Here is a 17,838-nt window from a genome sequence, read left to right as displayed (position 1 = left end):
ACTTGTCTTTTGTCGCCACTTCACTTCAGTCACAATCGTAGTCACACAGTAGCATACATAAAAAGGAGTATGGGCAAAACTGAATGGGTTAATTGGTTAATGTGTCGTTTCTGTAGTAAACAGTCGAAAAGCTCCCTCCAATCAACTAATCTTATCTTGAGTGCTGTTTCGAAAAGCTTCTAGCTTTGTGATTTATAATGACGATTTCCGCCAAAGAAAAATGCAATACATACTAATACATATCTCTAAAAATGTAAACCTAAGCATTCTGTGATTCAGTTTAATAATATCATAGTTAGTACTTCATGAGTCATTAGTAGCAAAAAAGAATTAAAAGTTTTTCTTATCAAGGCTGCCTCATACTAATCCGTCATTAATTCGTAACGTTTCTTATAAGTGCTGAATATATAAATTCGGCCGTTTACCTGATATTTCCTATATGCAATTAAACTTCCCTTCGACTTTGATCGTTATTGGTGGAACAGTTTTTAATGGCTTGAGGTTGGTTGCCCATTCAGGGATTTCTTAATCGGCTCCGCCATGACTTATTCCATGCACTTGTCGTGCCTTACCGCCTATTTCTCGGTTTGTGCCTCATGAATTCGGTTGACTCACGAATTGACATCGATCAAAGGAGGGCAGACACATCGCCAGTCTTTGTACTTGACTATATGTCTGCCCACCCCGCAATTGTCGTTAATTAAGCTCTGGCGATCGCAGCCTTTTGCTTCGATTTGCCATGATAATTTATACGCACTTGGGGAAACCTTTCGGTATTCTTTTTTAATTGCCCAAGTTTTGCTTTCAAGTGTCTGGCGGCTGCTTGCCTAGGTGTTCCTTCGCCCAATAGACAATTATCAGGCGTGTCAATAAAGTAAACAATCGGGCAATCCAGTTGCGGTGAATGCGGTGCAGTGCGGAATAGTGTGAATCCATCTGGATAAATGCACCGCTCGATCGGATGACGTAACTCGCGCCCGGTTGAGTGGCCTCTAGTTTGCCGCCTTCGCGATTATGCATTCTGTATGAATATCCGACGGGTGAACGGTTCCAACCGGTTACAGATGCAGATACACTTACAGATGCGATTGCATCTCAGCGATGGCAATGGCAAATTGGGGCTGAGATTGTCAGTCTCGATACAGTAGAGGCTCCCACGGGCGGAAGATCAAACAAGTTTACTTTATTTAAAGTGTAAAACTATGTTAAGTTAATTGAAATAATGATCCAACGATCTAGAACTTGTACCTATAACACTTAACAGAAAATGATCCACAAATCAAATTCAGGATTACATGAAGTGATTATTAAAAAACTGTGTAAAATAAAAAATACTTGAGTTTGGAAAGAGTATTCCTGGAAAGAACAACCATTTCGATTGAAACTCAGCTGTCTCCAGTTCATCTCGAACTCCAGCGTAATTTAACCCAGCTCTATTTGCGTCTTGGGGTTTAAAGAGTTGCTGCCCCACATTTGGCTTGTGCGGTGAAGTCGGCCTTTTATGTATGCCATTTACTTCATCGCACCCCGAGCTATCGTGTATCAATGAGACGTTTATGTGATGCCATTATTCTGTCACGTTTCTATGCTCATTTCGGCAGTTTGGTTTTTTTTTCTGTTTCTGCGGCTTGGGCTGGCCCTTTTTGCCTCGAGTGTTAGACACAAAGAACTGGGGAGTCAGACCACAATAACACTATTATAGCGACCAGACCCCAAGACGGAGCTAGTTAGACAGGCCGTGTTTATGGCCAGAGCATTACATCATCCGCATCATATCATGATTGGGGTGACAGTCAACACTGCTTGTGGCCAATTCTAGTAGTGAAAGTTCCTTTGCTTGAGGTCTTTCTTGATATTTTTGTACTTGTAAACGTAGACATAAGACCTTATTGAAATCCTTGAAATCCAATAGAAGAAAAAAGTTTAATAATACAGAATAATTTGGTACGGTAAAATAGAAGGTCAGTACGTCTTTCTTATAAGGGCGTTTATAATTCCCAACTGGTTTAGTTTTAAGGAGGTTTACTTAGATAATTTTTTTTACATTTATTTACATCACTTAGCTTTTTCCAAAACTGAAGCAAATGTTTTCTTTTAAGAACCTATTTAAAGTGCCTTTCATCGAGAATCTGGGTGTGTGTGTGCTACCTCGTTTTTCCTGTATCTTATCAGTTTTTTTTATTGCTGTTCTTGTTGTTGTCTTTCGCCGTGTAGTTGTTGACTGCATTCTGGCCCGCCGTTTGTGGCTATTAACTTATCGTACGACTCGGTTATATCTCCGCCACTGTGGTTGTTGTTTCAGCAATTTCAACACCTTTGGACACTTACACCGCCGTTACTTTCGACATCGTCAACAACAATAACCCGCCCTCACCCACACCGAGTCGTATATAGGCGGGTATATAGCTAAATACTTCCACAGTTGATAGCAGTTATGGAAAACTACGATATGGAGGGGAAGGAGGACGGAGGAGACAAGGGTCTTCCATTGTCTATTGTGGATGTGTCGTAGATGTGCCTTTGTTTCTGGGCGCAGTTTAGTCATTGTCTGATATTAAGCAATATTTCCAACTACACCTACTCTCGATGAGATACATTTTCATTTCCATTTCCCTCGCTGTTCTTCTTCTGTAATAATCAGCCCAGTTAGTCGGTCTATTTGGCCATTTGCTCGATTTCATCATCATCAGCGGATAAAATAAACAGCTATTTTGATGCCCAAGTATCAGCATAAAAATAACTTATATGTAATTATGGCCATATGTGTGTCATAGGGACACAGTATTCTCAGAATATCTGAAAGGCTGAAAATGTTTTTATTTTTGTAAATACATAAACATCATGTTTACTTATTTATCAGCCTTTGGGAATATCAGAAAAAATAATTAAATTTAAAACAGAACAAATACTGGAAAAACTCAGCTGTCGGATAAAAAATTTCCATATTCGCCATACAATCTTTGTAAGTTGCTCATGCTAATAAAATATTCAAAGCGTTACATAAGACTTCATTTCGAGACAAATAAAAGTCAAGAGGAGCAGAGAAACCCTGTTGAACTTATACTTTTTAAAAGTTCTTAAAGGTGATTGACTAAGAATAGGTGTAAATCACGGTCTCGTGCCTTTGCTCTATCAATTAAGCTTGGTTATAAATAAAAAACGGAGATAACCACCTGATACTCGAGTGCTTTTGTCTACGAATTTCGAGTGACTAGCGACTTTTTGGGTATGATATGCATTAACGTACGAATAAAAAAAAAAACACCTACCTGATTACAATTAATATCTTGTGCGATGTGGCAACAGCAAAAGCCTTTTAATTGATAGATCAATATCACGATGATTGCTTTTGTGCGTAGCAGCATATGGCGAGGCCTATCGCAATATTTTCGGGGTAAATGGCACACGAGAGCGAAGTTGGGAAAGCCGTGTTGCTTATCTGAAGTGATAAAAAAATGGAGGTGGGGATGGGGGGAGGTAAGTGCACATGGGCAGCAACATGTGTGCTCAGGGCCGCTCCAATGGGGGCTCATATGCCCCAATTCGAAGTCCCTTCGCCTAGTCAACTTCCCCGGGGTGTTTTTTTTACCATATGTTTCGGAATCGCTCGATTCGCTGGACACAACAATAATAAATATATCATTAGGGCAAGGTTCTTGGTCATTTTCGGACCGACTACATATGCTAAATTCCCTTGGCTCTGTGGTCTTGTGTTGTGTCTGGCTTTTCTCCTTTGGCTAATTGATTCTTGACCAGCTCTGAATATTTGAAAGCCATTCGCCTTATCTTCGGCAAGGTTAAAGCCGAAGCTCCACACCCACCCACCTTTATCCACTTCGTGCCAATACGGAACTGATGAGTTCGAATTTCAATTTTATTTATCACCAATTTTTTATGCACCCATTAATGGCGCTTCGTTTCCATTTCCATTTTTTTTTTGTTTTCGCCATTTAGTTTTAGGTTTTCGCTCGACGCAGTCAGAAATGCGAATTAAAATCGAAACGTGCAAATATATTTGCGGCCTATTCTGCGATATGGAAGCGAGGTGTTTATATGTAAAATAAAATACGACTACCTGGGTCCAATAAAACCTATTTTTTGTAGGGCCTGTGTGTGACGTTTCCTAAGAACTTCTTGTGAAATTGCAAGACCCCAAATAGAAGTCGTCTTATCGGGCCACAAAACACGTCACTTTGATTGGCCCAGTGTGTAAATTGAGTGTGCGAGTGTGCAGGTGTGTGTGTGTGGGTTAATGGTTTGTTTGCCACTATTTCTCATTCGATCGGAGCAGTAATAAAGTCGTCGCACGAATCGGTAATCGACTAAGAGCTTTTCCAAGTGAACGTGTTTTTCAGTTCTCAGTCATGAAAAATATGTGTCACGCGGATATAGGAAAACTGAGAAAGGGGAATTTGATATACTGTAGCTTATTTTGCTTTTATTAAATGAATAAATGTAAAAATGTATTTTGTTTGGATTTGATTAATGATAGAAAATACATATTAAGAAAAATTAATACGGTTGATGCAATATTAACTAAAAATATTTGTTTAAGTTGTAGATTAATTTTATTTTGTAGCTTCTTTATTTTTATGCTTTTATTGAGTTTCTAATTTATTCTAATTTTATACATATATGTATATATGTTCGTTTGAAGGAAGGCTAAATATTTAAGGCTACATTTGCCCTGAAATAAGTGCCTTGCAATTTGTCCGATTACAGGGTTTTAGCCTCGCCTTGAGTTCCCCCAATCTCAGTAAGCCATCGCAGGGCATTTAAATTGAGACTCGAGCACAAACCATTTAGGACGACCTTTTCCACGGCGCCTCTGACCTGACACGCAAATTTGGGGCGACAAAAAGCGAAAGGTACCGCAGATCGATAGGAAATGAGGGGGAGGTCCTTGGCATTATTTGGCACTTGATGGAAAAACTATTACTTAGAGTGCCAGAGCCAGCAAACCCAGTTTAAAAAAGCACTCCATCTGGGGCCTTAATGCGGGTGGATTCTCGTTATCTGGCAGAACAACAACCACATCAACCGAACTGGGAAGTTTAATGGGGGCTACCTGTGGGGGAAACGGCTCGCCGCCTCCCAGCAAATATGTAATGGAAAACAAATGCGCACAATTGTCTGATATCCCCGTGTACACAAGCGAATGACTATATAGTCGAATGCATATGTGTTTTGCTTAGGCATTTCGAGTTTTATCAGCACGCTTCACCGATATCATGCGGGAACAACGGGGGGGCGGTGGGTGGCATAATTATAATCACAACTAAGTTCATTTGTTTAAATGCCTAAAGAGTCGCGCTCCGGTCGACTGATAAATTTGTTTAAAGTTGGTTATGCCCATGAGCACGAGCCGAGCATTCATGAGCTACGCACTTTTTTAAGAGCTCTTTGCATAAAAAATACATAGAGGAAAACAAATATGAAAAGGCCTGTTGTTGATTCTTAGTTTTGATAAGCATTGTTTTTTTCATGCTTTCAAAGGGGAAATTAGATTATGGCACGTGAAAGTATTTAAACTTGATAATTACACGTTCTTTGTCTAGAAAGGCTTTGCTTAAAATACAAACTCCTTGCTAACTAAATAAAAAATTGGTTTTATATTTATTGAAAGTAATGGCGGATGAGATGGTTTTTTATAAACCTTCTTTTTTATTGTATTAAATGATTACTAAGTTACACATTTATTTAATTATCAAAATTCAACAAATTAACAACAAGATGCAATAAATATAAAGTTATAAGTATCTACTGTAATGATGTGGTCCAAATCGTAGTCCTTGTTTGGTGGCAGTGGAACAATGAGTCATATGGGATCGAATAGGATCGTAGTAGATCATGTTTATGCTGGGAAGAGGGCTTACAACTGCCACTCCTTTTGACCGCACACGCATTGGCGGATCCTGCGATCCAAATTGCGAATGATATTGAGGAGCTCCTGGCAGAGTTGATCCTGCTCAGGACAACCACTGCATTTCTTACCCCCTGGACCGCAACCACAACCATGTTTGGGTGGGCGAGTGGTTGTCCTTCGGGTGGTTCTACAAGTGGACTTTCGTGTGGTCCTTCGTGTGGTCCTTTGAGTGGTCCTTCGTGTGGTCCTTTCAGTGGTTTTGCGAGTGGTAGTTGGAGCCGCAGTTGTTGTCCTTTTGGTGGTGGTTGTTGTCGCACAAGGGGTTGTTGTGGGTCTTGTAGTTGTTGGTGTAGTTGTTGGTGGTCTTGTAGTTGTTGGTGTAGTTGTAGGTGGAGCACAGGTGGTTGTTGTTGTCGTTGTTGTTGTTGTTGTTGTTGTTGTGGTTGTTGTTGTTGTTGGAGCACAAGTGGTTGTTGTAGTCGTTGGGGCACAAGTGGTTGTTGTAGTCGTCGGGGCACAAGTTGTTGTCCTCTTGGTGGTAGTTGTTGTGGTTGTTGGTGCACAAGTTGTTGTTCTTTTAGTCGTTGTTGTGGTTGTTGTTGGGGCACAAGTTGTAGTTGGTGGAGCACAAGTTGTAGTCGTTGTCGTTGTCGTTGTCGTTGGTGCACATGTTGTTGTTGGTGGAGCACATGTTGTTGTCGGTGGTGCACATGTGGTTGTCGTTGGATCAGTGCAACCACAAGAATTTCCTGTGGTGAAGCCCACCAAACTTATAACCAGGATACCAGCTGCAAAAGAGGAAAAACCATAAAATTGTATTTTACTTTAATGTTTTATCCTTTTGACAACCATGAAAGTTATCTCCGTTTAAGGATATTTTCTACCCACCAATAACAGTCGCCTTCATACTTAAATTACTTGAATATTTAAGTTCTTCTGAGGTGAATCCACAAACTGATACCTTTCTTCGTGGAAACTTCTGCTTTTATAGGACCCAAGCAGCTTTTGTTTTTGTGCAGTTTGAACAGGGAATTTTAAAAATGGATTAAACACCATTCAACGAGTATTTATGTAAACAAGAACTGCAGTTGAGTTCGGTTCTGCAAATATTTTCGAAACGTGCCAGTTATTCTTACTAAATTCTGGGTTTTAACAGAGGCGCGTGCTAAATATTTGCTCAAGTTCAAGGTTTTTGCCATCCTCAGAGGATCATTGCACATTGGGTATCATTTTATGAAGTTTAAAGAACCGAGTGTTCGATATATTGAATATTTTAATTCTTTTGAATTCCAACTAAAGCCGTTCAAGTTATTTATATATTATCTTGAGCTTTTATGGTGTCATTTTATTATGAAATGCTGTGTGAAATACTTATTTATAGTGTAAACCCTTTGTAATTTCTATTTTTCTTATCATAACTTTGTTCCCCTAAAGGTCATTCGGTTTCTTTTTTATCAATAAACAATTCCTTAATATAACATTGAATAGCTTAAGTGACTTATAGTTTTTTTTTTTTTTTTTCGATTCTCTGAGAAATTTTTCTTCACCAAGAGAACTTTTGGTTCCGGGGTCGTTTGAGGGTAATATTTATCAAGCGATAACATTTGAAGCGAGTTCGCGGTTCGGTTCGGTTGGTTAAATCGGATTCGATTTTGGTCTAATTATTTCGAATGCGAACCGCAGGAGGCAAGATGACCAAAGCAACGTAAACAATACCAAAAAATGAAAGAAACTCTAAGCTCAAAGGTGCCAACAAGAATAGGAGTAACGTTTGTATCTGAATCGGATCCAAAGAGAAAACTAAAAAGTTCGCCATCAACGTCGACCTCAACAATATCAACAACAACAACAACTACAACAACAACAACCACCACAACACCCCCACCGAACCAAACTTCTTATGTAATTAAATGTCTGTTGAGAACGGCGCGTTTTATGTGGCAAGTGACGACAATACCCTCTAAAATCGGTGATACCATAGGTACCCTGTACCGTTATGCTCAGGACTCTGTCGATAGTTTTCTATGCGTAGCTGGGTGAGATTCCTTTTACAGATCTTCTATATCTATATGAACCTTAGAAAGTAAATAATATTATCCATGATCGTCATTTAATTGTATTATGTTTTCTTTTATCTTTGCAGCAAGGCCCGTCGCAAAGAACGCGATGGCGATCAAAATTCAACAGACACCAAATTGTATTTGGAGGAGAGTGTCCTAGAACGTAAATTACCTGAAGCTGATCTCAAAGCCTTAGTGGATCTTCCAGCTGGTTTGGACTACAATGAATGGCTAGCGTCACACAGTAAGTTAAGATTTAAACACTTAAAAAATAAGTGAAAACATTAACAATAAATAATAACTTTGAATTTAAAAGAGCTGTAAAATTAATACTATATAAAACGATAACCAAGAAAGGTTTACGAATTAAATACCATTACTTTGACTTTAAAATAACTGTAATATATTTATTGAAAGGATGATATCATGACTGATATATAAATCCATCATTATAGCAAACATGTTTATTGTTTTGTCTATATCTTATTGCACCTCGACCCACACCTTGCTATTTGAACTTCACGTGATGTTTTGTGTTTGCTGATTTTCTTTTCAAATTGCCTTTATTTACCCACATCTGTCATTTGCCTCCATTGTTGGCAGCTTTATCGTGTGATTTACAAATGAGTTTAACGAGCGGCTGGCCCCAAGCGATTTCAGCTACTGGTTGGCAAAAATTTGATAGTCTAATCGCCACTGGCCACTCGGTGGCTCCGGTCGAGTGCCCCGGTTTATGGAGCACTCCCCACAATGCACTATATAGTATGATACATTATCGTTAAGCCAATGAACTTGAACTGAAGATTTCTGTCTGGACGATAGCCATTATCTGCTGCAGTTTTAAAAGTGCCAGGGTGCAAATAAATTTAGAAAAATATATGATCAGGTGGTTGCTTTGTTTCAAAAACGCTTTGTTAGAATTCTAAATTTGAAGGAGTGCTATTTTAGGATTTGTTGGTCATAAAAACTCATTAAAAAATAATAGATTCTCGTTGTTATTCAAACATTTTAATCGCTGTCATAAACTTGTATGTGTTTTCTTCGTTAGTCAGAACGGCACCCCTTCTTTAATTAAATTTTAATATACCCCTAAATCCCGCATAAGCCAATATACTGTGAGTCACAGCTTAATTAGTTTCTTGCCCCTCCTCACGGAGGAGTCTTTATTTTTTTCGGTTACATCATTGGAGGAGAGAACAGGGCAGAGAATCGATTTTGAGAAATTACATCATCTTGTAAATAATCTGTTTGCTGGGTGGCAGAATGCAAATTACACAGCTCTTTGTTGACTCAAATGAGGCAAATAATTGGCAATGTATCAGCAAATTGCGGCCACCAAAGGCACCCGGGGGCATTGCAAACACAATTCCCTCGGTCTTCAGCCTCTTTTTCCCCTATATCCACCGAAAAACCCTCTTCATTATCTTCCCTTCGTTTTGGAGAAACAAAACAATCAAAGCCAAACTGTTTGTCGTGGGCGATGATCAGGGTCATTTCACGTCGCCCGATGGCGTCAGCTGCAAGTTCATATGCAAATTTAATATTTGAATTTGCTGACTTTACGGGCGGGCAGTCCCCCTGGATTTTCCCCCTTGGCTTATTTCGGAATCGGGGTCTAAGAAAAGCGAGTTAAGCCATCGGTTTATTTTGCTCCAATTCTGCGGCTGGCATTTCATAATGCAGCGCTCTCCCACTGACGTAATGGGGACACTTGTGCAAATATTGAGTCGGCATTGACCTTACCGGGTGGCTCCGCTCAATAAATATCATCGTATGCTGACGGTGGGCTCTTATCTCTGGAAACCACACACACTGAAAGAAACCACTGTCTCTTTTCGATGATAAGATTGCTTTTGCTTTGAAAGTTGAAAGTTATCTGTGCACCTGCTAAAAGTGTTGCTGGACAAAAAGAGTTGGCAGGTGTTTAGCAGGTTGTTGATCTTCATTTATTTAGTTATAGAAATGTTTGTAGTTCTGTGATTCTGTTAATCTTGTTTTTAATCCACTTTGTGTTATCACTTGGAAACAAAAAACAGAGCATATGGTTTAGTATTTTCAGTCTTTTAAACATCTTATTAAATAATTATTTTATGTATATCATATTTTAAAAATTGTTTACTTTTAATGGGCTTATGATTTTTTAAAGTTATTATTTTATGATTAGAAATTTTAACCTTGTAACAATCTGTTGAAATTCCTGTTTAACCTAATTAATCTTTTATCTTCTCTATTCTTTTAGCCCTTGCTCTATTTGAGCACGTGAACTTGGTCTATGGAACTATTAGTGAATTTTGTACACAATCCGGATGCGCCGACATGACCGGACCCGGCAACAGGTGAGTCCAGCGGAACACTTTCTATTCAATGGAGCCATCAACTAATTGCATAATAAATCGATTCACAGAACGTACTTATGGTTCGACGAGAAGGGCAAGAAGACGCGCGTCGCAGCTCCACAGTACATCGACTACGTGATGACGTTCACCCAGAAGACGGTCAGCGATGAGTCGATATTCCCAACCAAATACGCCAACGAGTTCCCCGGCTCGTTCGAGTCGATCGCGCGGAAGATACTACGCTTGCAATTTCATGTGATAGCGCATCTGTATGCGGCGCATTTCCGAGAAATCGCGCTGCTCGGCTTGCACACCCATCTAAATCTGACGTTCGCGCACCTCACCGCCCTCCATCGGCGCTTCAATCTGATCGACGAGAAGGAGACGGACGTGCTGCGCGACCTTGAGGTGGCACTGCGGCTAACCGACACCGACACCGGTGGCTGTCCGGATGCCACCTCCACGTCGTCCTCGTCGGTTCACGACCACTCCGCCGGCGATCTGCCGCAGCAACAGCAACAGCAACTGCAGCAGCAGCAGCAACACCACAACAGCAGCAGCAACAGCAACAGCACCTCGTCGGCGGAGGCGTTGCACGTCAATTCACAAAGCAACAATGGCAGCACATCCGCCTCGGCATCGGCATCGGCATGCGTCTCCCTCATCGATGGCGATGCGGTGGCGCCGCCGATCTGCACGCAACCCGAGGCGGGAGCGGGCTGCAAGCCGGCGGGCAGCAGCGGCCTGCTGGGCGGCATACTGGGCGACCTGACCAGCGGCGAATTTGGTGATACAACGCGTTACTGCACATCGGCGGTTCCTCCTCAGGCGGCGGCAGCGGCAGCAGCAGCAGCATCGATCGGTGGCACAGATGCTGCCGCATTGAACAATGGCGGCGCGGGCGCACTACATTTAAACTTTAGCAACAATAATAACAATAATCATAATCTGAATCACTTGAACCATCACCACCACCATCATCACCACCATGGCCACCATGGCCATCACCATCATGCGGCGCAGCATCAGCAGCAGCAGCAGCATCAGCACAGTGGGCTCATTCAGTGCAATGCAGCTGGCGGTGGAGGTGGCGTCAATCCATCTGGGGTAACCACCGGCGGAGCCACTGCAGCAGCCTCCTCAACCACCACGGCATAGTGGAGCAGTAGCTACAACAGCAGCAGCAGCAACAGCAACAACAAAAAACATTAGAAATACTAGATTTACGCAAAAATGTTATTTAATGTTACTTCTATGATCCTAAAGTTGAAAATATTGTAAAAATAATAAACAAAACAAAAAAAAAAAGAAAAACATTAAAGTGCAACAGCAGCTAATTTGCAAAAACAACAAACAAAAACAACAACAAGCAGCAGCCATTACACACAAGCTACAAAATTATTAAGATAGCTAATCGAAGTTGGCATCGTAGTTCCGTAACGTTGATTTAGATATGTACTTATTGTATAGAAAAGCAAGAGAAGAAGAAGAAGAGAAAGAGGAAGAAGGAGCTGCAAGCATAGAGTTTAGAGTTGTCGCGTGCTTATGCTTTACACGTATTTTAACCTTACTCTTCTACAACAATTAAAATGTCCTGACTGAAGCCTGAGTGCAAATACAAAGTCAACGCCTTGAAGGCAACAATAATAAAAGAGTTTTGAACTACTCCCAAATGTTGAGAAAAAGTCACTTTTAGAAAAGATTATACAGCAAATTATACACCTTTTTTTCTCTGAGTGCTTTCCAATTTTATTTTGTTGAAATAATCTTTATTGCCGAACTTATTAATTGGAGTCTACGTTTATAATTTATTCCTGCAAAAAGGATCACATTTACCCAACTATAATTATTGTAGATGTTCAAAAAAAAAACATTTGAATTTTTTTTATCTTGTAGAAACGATACATATTCCTATTTTTTTGAAAGTGCAAATGAAATGGTCTAATGTTTTAGTTTCGGCACTAACCTAAGCAAGATCACATTTTAAAATAGAGCGTACACTGGTTCAATTGTTCAAAGACATAGGCACACAAATTCCACTAGGCGATGAACCGCAGTTTTAAAATAGGAACTCACCCGTATTTACAGGCAGTGTACTTGGCACCGAGCGCCTGGAAGTATGCACCGAAAAGTCACCCACACGAACTGCGATCAGGTGTCTTAACGGTATGCACCGAATATTTCACAACTTACGTACCACACCTCACCCACACACACTCAAGATCGCACCGAAATATCTCCGAAAAGTATGCAGCGGATAAAACACACACACAATCCACTCAGTTGGGATCCACACGTTGTTAAAGTATGGCAATTTTAAACCAAGTTTGTATTGATTGGAAACATTAAATAATAAAGATATAGGGAAATATGCGATTTATGCTTCGGAGGACTTCTAACCAAATGAAATGGAAAAAAGGGACTTGTATGTTGTGCTGTGTTTGTGTTGTGTTTGTAATAACCCATAGCGAAAACAAATGGCAATGAAGGAAACTTACTTTAGAAACAGAAAGCGTTTGATGTAGAATATTAGAGGCAAATTTTGTGTATTACAAATGGTTCACCTGTCCCGATGTAGATAATGCAACTTGATCCACACCAGTTTCACTGAACTACTGTCCAGGCCTAAGCTACAAAACACTATACTCTTAACGAACACACAAACACACACTTTCGATCTGTTGAACTTTCAATGCGATGCAATGAACTCAAACAAAAACAAAAACAAAAACAAAATGAAGACACACGGTAAAAGATACATGTATTTATATGTAGGTATGTGAGTTATTAATAGAATACAGGTGGAAAGGAAATTGAATGCTAAGACAAACCTTTTAAGTCGGCAAAAACAATTAAATGCAAAAATGGCGAAAGCAGAGAGATGAGAATAAAATAAACTGTTATGTTCAATTGAGAGGCGATGTTTTATTACTGGTTTTATGTTGGGTATTAAAAACTCAGATCCGAAACTCAAAACATTTTTCATAGCAGTACACTTCATTCATTCAGTAAGTAAAAATTTTTTTGGCTTCTCGAAAGGAATACTTCTTCACACCAAATTTTCTCGTTCAAAAATTTGAGGGGTTTTTTGGATTCGCTTGGTTAAGATGAGTACCTGGTAAGAGGCCATCCAAATTGATAGAGTGTTATTATTTTGATATAACTAAATCGCAGGTCCATTCGTACATCCCTTCGTACCAGGTTGCGGGATTCCCTCGCCGAGCTTGGCCTTTCGAATCGCCACTCGGACTGCAGTTTTGTGATCGAACTCGAAGGCGGTAAAAGCAAATCCTTTCCGTGCCACAAACTGATCTTCAGCTGCGCCTCGGATGTTTTCGATCGAATGCTCTACGGCGAATATAATGAGTCGACCAGCGGTATGGTAAAACTAAGCGATGTTGATCCCAATATTTTCGAAAAGTTCCGGGACTACGTGTATGGCTACGACTGTGAGAAGCTGCCGAAATATGACTTTGATACGATAATCCGACTCTGCGAGTTTGCCAACAAGTATCTGGTTCTGTCCCTCGAGGAGGATTGCATTAGGGAGTTGATGGTGCGCAAGGACACTTTCGATTTGGGGGAGTTACTTCGACTATTTCAGTGTGCCCATCGGGTGAATCGAAAATCGCTGATTGATACAATGTCCTGGGACCTCAAGACTACTTTCAAACGATCCTTGGATCACACGGGCATTTACGAGTTCAATTGGGACGTCTTCAAGCACTACATCGAAGTTATTGAGGGGAAAATATCCGAGGCGGAGCGTTTTCGCCTGCTCGAAATGTATCTTAAATATAATGGCTTCGATATCGCCGATTTTGTAACTCAGGTGGAGAAAGCAGAAAGTACTGAAACCGAAATTGATGTTCCATCAACCAGTTGTCCGCCAGTCGAATGCAGTTCCAGCAACCCAAGCAAGGAGGCCATACAGCCAAGATACGTAACTGATCTGATCAAATTGATTGACTTCAGTAAGTTCTCGGCCAAAGAGTTCTACGATGGTCCCGGCAAGTCCACTTTTCTCAGCCTGGCCGAGAAGTACGAGTACATGTATCAGATCGCGAAGAACTCGCTTCTCTCGAAGAGTTCATCCGCTGCGGAGCAACTTCTCTCTGAATCCCGACGAGTGATCACTCTGGGTGGAACTCTGGTTCGCGAGGACCCAACAAGTGCTTCGCTCTCCTCGCCATTCAGCCCTCGACCTGTTCGTCGCTTCCGCACCTTCACGTCCAATAGCGATGGTTTTGGACCTGAGATATAGTGATATCACAAATAAATGGGCATTGAGATGTTATTTTCCTTTTCAGGATATGTAAATTATGTATATGTAAGGGAAATAAATTAAAAAATACTCAATACAAGTTAAAATAATACAATACAAGAAATATTAATAATTTGCAATCCAAAGATTAAGTATGTATAAGAATTTTGAACATATGCCTCTTAATCAGTTAACAAATTACTGGCGTCCCAAAACCTGTTTACAATTTAGAAACGCTGATAAGCAATGCTGTCCCGAACCGCAATTTTACTTCTTATCAAAAATTTTGCCACTTGCAAAGTATTTTAATCACTCAAAAAAATATCAGTACTTTTATTAATAAAGTACTTTATAATCAAACCCAAATATACATTTAAGCAAGTTTTAACAAAGCGCTCTGTTTAGCTTCTGTTGTTTAATTCAGATTCTTTTGATTCTTTTTTAAGTGTAGCTGTTTATTTATCCCTCTGTGAAAGTAAACACAACCCACAAAAAATATAATTCAGCTGGAAGCCGTACTTTCAGAGCGAATTGTTCGTTCTGCTCACAGTTCTCATTTCAGTTGTGTTTGGATAACGAAGCGAGCCAGTCGCATCATCAGAGTGAGCTGGAAATCAGATCGCCGGCTAATTGAGGAAATGGCAATCTCCGCTTGGACGCTTCTGGTGGCTCTTATAGCTTGGCGATCGGGAGCGGAGGTTGGGGCCCAGGTGCCAGGCCCTCGAACGAGATACCAGCCCAATTGGGCCAGTTTGGACCAGAGGCCACTGCCCAAATGGTACGATGAGGCCAAGGTGGGCATCTTTCTCCACTACGGCGTCTACTCGGTGCCCAGTTTTGGCTCCGAGTGGTTCTGGACCAACTGGAAAAGTACGAAATTACATTACATTACATTACATTTTACGAAAATAAAATTAAAAAAAAATAAAATTAACAACTATGTGGAAATTAAACTAAACAAGTTTTATGGAAGTGATAAAGAACTCAGTGCGGCATATACATTTTTTATGTGTTATTCAAACTTATAAACTAATTTGAAAAAGTAAATAATTTATTCTCTTGAATACAACTTAACAAATTTTTTAGAATTAATGAAAGTGCAACGAACATTTGTTTTGTTTTTTGTTTTTTGAGTATTGAGTTAATATGTTATTTAATTTTCAAAGAGTTTAACATGTGACGGTCCTTTAGTTTTATTTAAATAAAATATTACAATTTTATACTGGGTTTCTTAAAAGAATTAATCTTTTTTCAGGTCTCCGTAATCCCGACTACATCCGATTCATGCAACGCAATTACAAGCCCGACTTCACTTATCAGGAATTCGCGGACCAATTTACTGCGGAGCTGTTCAATGCCACTCAGTGGGCGTTACTTTTCCGAGATAGCGGAGCAAGGTATTCACATACATACTCTTTCAGTATTATCTCTATATCCCACCGATCATTAATTCTTATATTTATCCTCAGATACGTAGTGCTGACCAGCAAACATCACGATGGATTCACGCTGTGGCCATCGAAGAGCAGCTTCGGTTGGAATTCAGTGGATGTGGGACCGAAGCGGGATATAATCAGTAAGTTTGTATTATGATTAGTAACTCGAGATTAATGGTAGAGCCAAATAAGCTGATTTAAATGGATTAAGAAAAGAAGTAAATGTTATTACTTCTGTACTTTCTTTTTCCATTATCAAAAAAATGAATTAAAAAATAAATTATATTTTATATTTATATAAGATTAAAAACTTTTTGCCATTGGTGATCAAAGATTGAAAAAATTCTTAATCAAACTTATAAGCAACAAAAACCTGACAAATAATTATAATGAAAAAAACATTGAATACATTCGCATATGGTATTATAAATATCAAAAGCTGAATTTTTTTAAAAAGTTAAAAAATCAAGAATGGAATTACTATTATTAATTTTTTAATTATGAATTTTTACTAGTTATACTTATACACAAACAATATATTTAGTTGAAATTGACATACTAGTTTTATCCTTCAGAGGAACTAGCTGCCGCGGTTCGCAAAGAGTCCGATCTGAAATTCGGTTTATACTATTCACTTTTCGAGTGGTTCAACCCCCTGTGGACCGACGACAAGTTGCACCTGCTGATGCAGCAGCACTTTGTGGAGCGAAAGGTGCGACCGGAGCAAATGGAGCTGGTGGAGCAGTATTTGCCGGAGATCATTTGGTCCGATGGCGATTGGGAGGCTCCGGCGAAGTATTGGCGATCCGAGGAGTTCATCGCCTGGCTTTACAACGATAGTCCAGTGAGGGATACCGTGGTGACCAATGATCGTTGGGGCTTCGGCACCGCCTGTTTGCATGGCGATTTCTATAACTGCGCGGATCGCTTCAATCCGGGAGTCTTGCAGGCTCACAAGTGGGAAAATGCCTTCACTTTGGATCGCAAAAGCTGGGGTCAACGATTCGATGTCAGTTTGGCCGATTTTATGACCTCCAAAGAGGTGATTAAAGGTGGGTCAAGTTATTACAAAAGTAAATAAAGTTCTAATACTGTTTTAAACTATATTTTCCAGAGATCGTCACAACTGTCAGTTGCAATGGCAATGTTTTGATAAATGTGGGACCCACCAAATATGGCACCATTTTACCAATATTCGAGGAACGTTTGAGGGATATGGGTCATTGGTTGAAAATCAATGGGGAAGGTATCTACGCAAGTGTCCCCTGGATTTATCAGAACGATACCATTACTCCAAATGTTTGGTACACGCGACGACAGGAGGTTTCCAATGGCATCATTACCGTATACGCATTCGTACTGGATTATCCTTATGACACCAATGAGCTGGATATCTATCCACTCGGCAGGGAAATCAATGTATTCCGGAATGTCATGTTGACAGGAATCGATTTGGGAACCGATGTGGAGATCATAAATGAGCAAAGCACTGAAGTCCTTATGTTGGGCATGGAGGACACCAAAATTAAGGTAGGTCTGGATACTACTAACTAATACTAAGTTTTTAATTTTTGTTTGAACTTTAGTGGACTTCGGATCACAACAAACTGCATATTCAGTTTCCCCCGAAACACCACATCGATAAGCGAGGACTAGACTTTGCCTGGACTTTTAAAATAACTATAAAATAGATTACTTTATGAACAAATATGCAATATTATAAATTACCATAATAAATAAGAATAATTGTTGCTGAAGAATTTTACAATTACAAACGTCATACAAAAACAACATCTATAAGAATATAAAGTTAATACAAATAAAAATTGGAAAAATCATTAAGTGTTAGATAATTTGGTTTAGCAAAAATAAATTT

The 17,838-nt window shown here is 39.8% G+C and overlaps 4 protein-coding genes across 10 annotated transcripts in view; 3 read left to right on the top strand and 1 right to left on the bottom strand.

The window, feature by feature from the left end:
* The window catches only part of LOC108100292 (MOB kinase activator-like 2), a 43,746-nt gene extending 30,570 nt beyond the window's left edge, over window positions 1-13,176 (top strand). For 3 of the 6 annotated variants that reach the window (XM_017204088.2, XM_017204086.2, XM_017204087.2), the window contains exons 2-5: window positions 7,550-7,902; window positions 8,010-8,170; window positions 10,166-10,262; window positions 10,331-13,176. In XM_017204088.2, coding sequence (XP_017059577.1) covers window positions 7,589-7,902; window positions 8,010-8,170; window positions 10,166-10,262; window positions 10,331-11,420 — 1,662 coding nt within the window. In that variant the 5' untranslated portion in view covers window positions 7,550-7,588 and the 3' untranslated portion in view covers window positions 11,421-13,176. The remainder of the gene's footprint in view (window positions 1-7,549; window positions 7,903-8,009; window positions 8,171-10,165; window positions 10,263-10,330) is intronic. The other 3 variants (XM_017204089.2, XM_017204085.2, XM_017204084.2) reach the window with 1 other exon arrangement.
* Window positions 4,575-6,773, bottom strand: LOC108100123 (salivary glue protein Sgs-3-like). Its single transcript, XM_017203876.2, has 2 exons — window positions 6,751-6,773; window positions 4,575-6,689 (listed from the first exon to the last, which is right to left on the bottom strand). The coding sequence occupies exons 1-2, from the start codon at window positions 6,771-6,773 to the stop codon at window positions 5,873-5,875; spliced, it is 840 nt and encodes a 279-aa protein (XP_017059365.1). The 3' UTR covers window positions 4,575-5,872.
* A 70-nt stretch (window positions 13,177-13,246) lies between the features above and the next one.
* Window positions 13,247-14,636, top strand: LOC108100293. 2 transcript variants are annotated; one of them, XM_017204090.2, is made up of 2 exons: window positions 13,247-13,380; window positions 13,437-14,636. In XM_017204090.2, exons 1-2 carry the CDS (start codon window positions 13,370-13,372, stop codon window positions 14,524-14,526), a joined length of 1,101 nt encoding a protein of 366 aa, XP_017059579.1. In that variant the 5' UTR covers window positions 13,247-13,369; the 3' UTR covers window positions 14,527-14,636. The 2 variants fall into 2 exon arrangements, with proteins under 2 accessions (XP_017059579.1, XP_017059580.1); XM_017204091.2 differs by having other exon boundaries at window positions 13,252-13,380; window positions 13,464-14,636.
* A 441-nt stretch (window positions 14,637-15,077) lies between these two features.
* Window positions 15,078-17,713, top strand: LOC108100664 (putative alpha-L-fucosidase). The gene is made up of 6 exons (XM_017204677.2): window positions 15,078-15,396; window positions 15,782-15,923; window positions 15,996-16,102; window positions 16,538-17,014; window positions 17,077-17,492; window positions 17,549-17,713. Exons 1-6 carry the CDS (start codon window positions 15,165-15,167, stop codon window positions 17,651-17,653), a joined length of 1,479 nt encoding a protein of 492 aa, XP_017060166.1. The 5' UTR covers window positions 15,078-15,164; the 3' UTR covers window positions 17,654-17,713.
* The last annotated feature ends 125 nt before the right edge of the window (window positions 17,714-17,838 follow it).

This window comes from Drosophila ficusphila, unplaced genomic scaffold, assembly GCF_018152265.1.
Source record: "Drosophila ficusphila isolate 14025-0441.05 unplaced genomic scaffold, ASM1815226v1 contig_286, whole genome shotgun sequence".
Classification (NCBI taxonomy): Eukaryota; Metazoa; Arthropoda; class Insecta; order Diptera; family Drosophilidae; genus Drosophila; species Drosophila ficusphila.
This window is presented reverse-complemented; position numbering and strand designations above follow the sequence as displayed.

Excerpts from the sequence above, each read along its gene's own strand:
- LOC108100123 (XM_017203876.2), bottom strand. The coding sequence starts at position 6,773 with ATGAAGGCGACTGTTATTGGTGG. Across the intron at positions 6,690-6,750 it reads AAGGCGACTGTTATTGGTGG|TAAAATACAATTTTATGGTT; the intron begins GTAGAAAATATC and ends AAAACATTAAAG.
- LOC108100664 (XM_017204677.2), top strand. The coding sequence starts at position 15,165 with ATGGCAATCTCCGCTTGGACGCTTCTGGTGGCTCTTATAGCTTGGCGA. Across the intron at positions 16,103-16,537 it reads ACCGAAGCGGGATATAATCA|AGGAACTAGCTGCCGCGGTT; the intron begins GTAAGTTTGTAT and ends TTTATCCTTCAG. Across the intron at positions 17,015-17,076 it reads CTCCAAAGAGGTGATTAAAG|AGATCGTCACAACTGTCAGT; the intron begins GTGGGTCAAGTT and ends TATATTTTCCAG.